This window comes from Diaphorina citri, unplaced genomic scaffold (assembly GCF_000475195.1).
Source record: "Diaphorina citri unplaced genomic scaffold, Diaci psyllid genome assembly version 1.1 scaffold2079, whole genome shotgun sequence".
In the NCBI taxonomy this organism is placed as follows: domain Eukaryota; kingdom Metazoa; phylum Arthropoda; class Insecta; order Hemiptera; family Psyllidae; genus Diaphorina; species Diaphorina citri.
Genome location: NW_007379504.1, coordinates 26,501 through 31,780, shown reverse-complemented (window position 1 = coordinate 31,780; position 5,280 = coordinate 26,501). Strand labels below are relative to the sequence as shown.

Genomic DNA, 5,280 nt, shown 5'->3' with positions numbered 1-5,280 from the left:
TTATTTTCAAATACGTTTTCCGCAAATGTAATAGAAAGTCGTGTGATGTTCACACAATCACACCAGATTTTTTCACTAAAACTGAGTAAACTGACTAAACACCTAAACAGCATTTTAAATTTTCAATTTCAACTGACGTTAGACGTTACGTTACTGATACTGACAACTGACACCAGATTGTACCTAGTTTTCACAGCTTTTTCAAGTTTACTCAGAATACTCAGTAAATCAGTACATTTCATCTTCCAATTGTTATTCTTCAGATACAATAAATAAGATCCATTAATTGGAAAAAAAGCATTAACTTCACAAGCATGACAAAGAAGAATAAAGTAAATTTGGACATAGCACTGAATGATTCAGTGATAACCCCAAAGTCTTGCATCTTGTTGGTCACCGAACTCATCAAGTACATTATCTACCAGAAACAAATCATCCCCTATCCATACGAAACATTGAAGTTCTATGTATCTAAACGTAGAAATTTAGATAATTCTGAGGTGAGTTGATATTAGAGATTTCACATTTTTATAAAATTTTACGTCACAAAAATTCAACCATGGTAGTGTTGAAATTGGAGTTTTCACAGTTCTTATATTATCATTTTTAAGTGTGCTCTAGTGAAAAAGTAACAAACTTTTTTTTTTTTAACATGAAATGTATCTTTTCCAAAAGTTATGTTTTGGATAGGTAATTGAATTTTGGAAAATGTAAATTTCAAGAAGAGACAAGGTGATAGGATGAATCTTGCAGAGATATGGATGTGTGGTGTTACCAGAATTGACAGGATAAGGAATACTAGAATAGGTATGTGGTACCTACAGTGAAAGTGACAAAAATCTCAAAGAAAGTACAGGAAAGAAGACAGTGGTTTGGACATGTAGAAAGAAGAGATGAAGCATTATTTGTGGGAAAGAGAGTGAAGTGAGCGGGAAGAGAAACAGAGGAAGACCAAAACTGATAATAAAAAAGGAATTTTTAATTGTGTTAATCATATTTAAATGCTTGTCACTAATATTGTTATCCAATTATTACACCTAGATAAATTTTATGACTAGACTTGGACTCGAACCAGCAACCTCCTGATCCAAAGTCCAATGTGTTAACAACTGCACCACAGAGAGAGGTTGGTTTTGGTAAAAATCGGACAGTCACTCATCCAGATATCAACCAAAGTCAATGTTGCTTCGAACTTCGAAAAAAAAAATAATAATAATTTTTTTCATACTTTATAATAGATCAGTTGCGCTTACTTGGGTGATGTTTCAAAGTCATAGAGCAGGAAAAATGAGGACCAACGGAATTTTTCTTTTTCTTCTACGACTTCTAGATCCCGAGATAAATCGATTAAAAAAATACCGGTAAATCGTGAACTTTGACGTCACGGCATACGCTCCCGTAGGCGATGACGTCACATCAAATGTCCCGAGCTAAGCTCCTTCGCAGGCAACGCATTAATGTGTTTGTGCATACATTTCTGCGCAGTTCTTTCTGCTCCTCCACTAGCGCGCTTGCATACTGGCGCTACCTAGCGGACGAAAAAAACAACTGCGTAAAGTCTGACGTCACACATCTTTGAACTCTTTCATTAGAACAGAAAATAAAAATTGAATTTTCGACTTTTTACTGTTGTTACTTTCTATTACTACAGTATAGCGGAGCTATACTAGTAATGAAAGTATTGCAATCGGTCCAAATTTTCAAAATCGGGAAATGGTTGGAAATATCCCTTTTGGGATCCCCTGATGTCAAAAAAGTGATTTTTAGCCCATGGTCTGTACGTATGTAATGTGTGTACTACTGGTTTAAATGGGAAAAGGTGGTATACAAAATATCTCAAGAACGGTTTGTCCTAGAGCGATGAAATTTGGTATGCTATCCCGGTTTTTCCACGGACGCGACTGTAACAATTTGGTAAAAATCGGACAGTCACTCATCCAGATATCAACCAAAGTCAATGTTGCTTCGAACTTCGGACTTCGGAAAAATTTTCAAAAAAAAGTTCAATTTTTGAACACTTTTTAATGATCCCTTATTACACGGGGAGTATTTAAAGATAGGAAATTTTTGGTCGAAAATTGGCTGCCGTAGGCGGTCGATTTTGGACTTAGAAATTTTTTCAAAAAAAAGTTCAATTTTTGGACACTTTTTAATGATCCCTGTGGCGCGAGGATGAGTTTTGATGTGCGAGGAGGAAACGAGTTTTGGTGCGCGAGTAGACTCGCTTCGTCTAAACCTACCTTCACATGGGGAGTATTTTAAGATAGGAAATTTTCGACCAAAAATCGGCCGCCGTAGGCGGCTCAGGCTCGGGACTTAGAAGGGGAGTATTTTAAGATGGGAAATTTTTGGTCGACGTAGGCGGTCGATTTTGGACTTAGAAAAATTTTCAAAAAAAAAGTTCAACTTTTGGAGACTTTTTAATGATCCCTCATTACATGGTATGGGGAGTATTTTAAGATAGGAAATTTTCGACCAAAAATCGGCCGCCGAGGGCAGCTCAGGCTCGGGACAGAAAAATTTTCATTTTTTTTTTATTATTATTATTTTCAAATACGTATTCCGCAAATGTAATAGAAAGTCGTGTGATGTTCACACAATCACACCAGATTTTTTCACTAAAAGAGTAAACTAAACAGCATTTTAAATTTTCAACTGACGTTAGACGTTAACGTTAACGTTACTGATACTGGCAACTGACACCAGATTGTACCTAGTTTTCACAGCTTTTTCAAGTTTACTTAGAATACTCAGTAAATCAGTACATTTCATCTTCCAATTATTAACTCTTGGATTAAGCCAATCAGATTGCTTAATCCAAGAGTTTAATCCTTAAAGTGGGTTTAAACTCAGCTTGTAGCCCCGGCCATAAATGTGGCGCGATTCGCCTGGTAAACAGGAGGGCGTAGGTTTAATCCTAGCAGAGGTATGGAACTTTATCCTCAATATAATTTGAGAATTTGAACACAATAATATTTTGCCCAATTTCAGATTTTTTCCTTTACTTACTCATCAAGACCTACCATCCTGCCAAATTTCAAGTTTCTACGACAGCGGAAAGTGCATAATTTTGATGAGTGAATCAGTGAGTCAGTCAGTCTTAAAATAAGCGATTTTCTAGGCCCCTTTTCTACCCCTTCCTTTAAAGCTAGAACTTCGAAATTTCGCAGGCATAATAAGCAAGTATAGCTTAACAGATGGTCCTAACATAGCTTAACAGATGGTCGTAACAATACGCAAAATTAACAGAGTTATGATAGGGGTGAAAATGGCTCGAAATGTTTCGTGTAATATACACTGGCGTGCTGAGGCCGGAACTTGGCCTGGCGCACTGCCGTGCGCCTAGATTTGACACCCTTAGGTGTGATCATGTAAACAACTTAAGAACAATCACACAGTGTGGAAGTGAAAATTTGCTGGATTATATGTATGTTACTCTGGCTTATCATTTGATCCTACCTTTACTAATGTTTCACTTTTTTTTTTTCTTTCCAGAGTATATCACAGGAGATTTTATCTGCCAACAGGCAATTGACAGAGGTTATTCTATTACTTGGCTCTAGCCCAGTCAATCCTCAAGATGTGTTTCAAATTATTCTTCCATGTTTGAGTCTGGGTCACTCTGATGCTCATCACTCAACTAGGAAACCTTTACATAGTTTGATGAAGTAAGATATATTTTACAATGCCAACCTAAAACATTATTCCTGTTATTCACGATCAGGACCACAAGCTGTTTTAACTAGGTTTAAGTTTAACTCTTGGATTAAGCCAATCAGATTGCTTAATCCAAGAGTTTAATCCTTAAAGTGGGTTTAAACTCAGCTTGTAGCCCCGGCCATTAGAAAATCATAAATGTTATAAAAGTGGTGTCCCATAGGTTCACACTGTCATTGTACAGTATTTTTTCACAAATGTAATGAAAAAAATGTGTAGCACGAACATGTAAAAGAAAAGTGTTAGTATTTCTGTTAGTCATAATGATTTTACAGCTGCAGTATTTCAAAAAGTAACAATGTTACGGTTCAGAAAAATTCAAAATCTTAATGTCTAGTAATAATGACCCCCTTTTTATCCAAATTTGAAGTAATTTGCCAAAATTTTCTTTTGATATTTCAGAAATATTTTGATCAGTGAAATATTGAATAAAGTTTTATCGCGTACTTCAAGTTCCACCAACATGTATGTCCTCCTGAAAATAAGCTCAAGTTCCTATGACAATGACGACTACATCCTAAGAGAACATTTCCACATCCCAGCCAATTGTCAACATGTGTCATTTACCTTTCATACTCCAGTCTTATCAACGGAACAATGCTCTTGTGTGATCCCCTATGAAGACTCCATTATTTCCTTTGCTGAAAATAGTAGTGTGGAAAACACAAGTGGAAATAACTCTCACGGGAATACCAATTCAAGCAATGAAGAAAATCACAAAGACCGAAAAGACGCTAGTTCTGATGCTGTAGAGGTAAATACTTCAAATCATGTGGAGGACAATCATGTTTGGTATCAAAACAAAGCGACGCTGAAGTCATTCCGAGATATTCAAGTTAAAGGAAGTTCTGTTGTTAATTTTTGGGTCAACCCAGCATCTTTTGTTTGACAAAAAATTTACATCTAGCGTACTAATGCAATTTAGACAATTTTATCTATTATGTTTGAATATTTACATGTTTCAAAGCCTAATGTTTGGTGAGAGAGAAAAGAGACTGAGGAATATATAAAAACCTGGAAAAGTCATGGAATTTGCGACCCGGTCAAAATGTTCTAATTAAATAGGTAGGTATCAAGTTTTTCCGAAAAACGGCCTGTGGCGCATTCCCCCTCATATTCCTTGACTTTCTGCATATTGCATATTTTATTTTAATGAGGGGTAATCTTACCCATTTTTAAGTACCTCCGCCCCCTAGTTTTCTGGAAAACTCGTTAAAATTTTCTGGAATAATCATGGAATTTCATTCCGGTAAAAGCGTATAAACCCTGAATTTACAACTAGGTAGTAGATGAATGACATAGGATTAAAATCTACCTTACTTATAGAATGAAATGAACGTCATTTATAAAAACCGATAGAATGTTAATTGTACAAAAATAGTCCTAATATTTAGTATAATAAAACTCTGTCCTCACATTTTCTTTGATTGTAGATATTTTGTCAATAGGGTTTTAATTACTCCAATCGAAAGAGACCTTTTATTATAAAAATGAAATTTAATGGTCCATTCTGATGGCCTCTGGGGGTGAAAATGGATGATTCGAAATTGCATTTATGGGTTT

General features: G+C 35.7%; 1 protein-coding gene across 1 annotated transcript in view; it reads left to right on the top strand.

Moving 5' to 3' along the window:
- The window catches only part of LOC103518114, a gene marked incomplete at its 5' end in the record, with an annotated part of 6,079 nt that extends 1,258 nt beyond the window's left edge, over positions 1 to 4,821 (top strand). Inside the window, 2 exons of the mRNA XM_017447694.2 lie at positions 3,496 to 3,668; positions 4,120 to 4,821. Of these exons, the coding sequence (XP_017303183.1) occupies positions 3,496 to 3,668; positions 4,120 to 4,606 (660 nt within the window). The remainder of the gene's footprint in view (positions 1 to 3,495; positions 3,669 to 4,119) is intronic.
- Between the last annotated feature and the right edge of the window lie 459 nt (positions 4,822 to 5,280).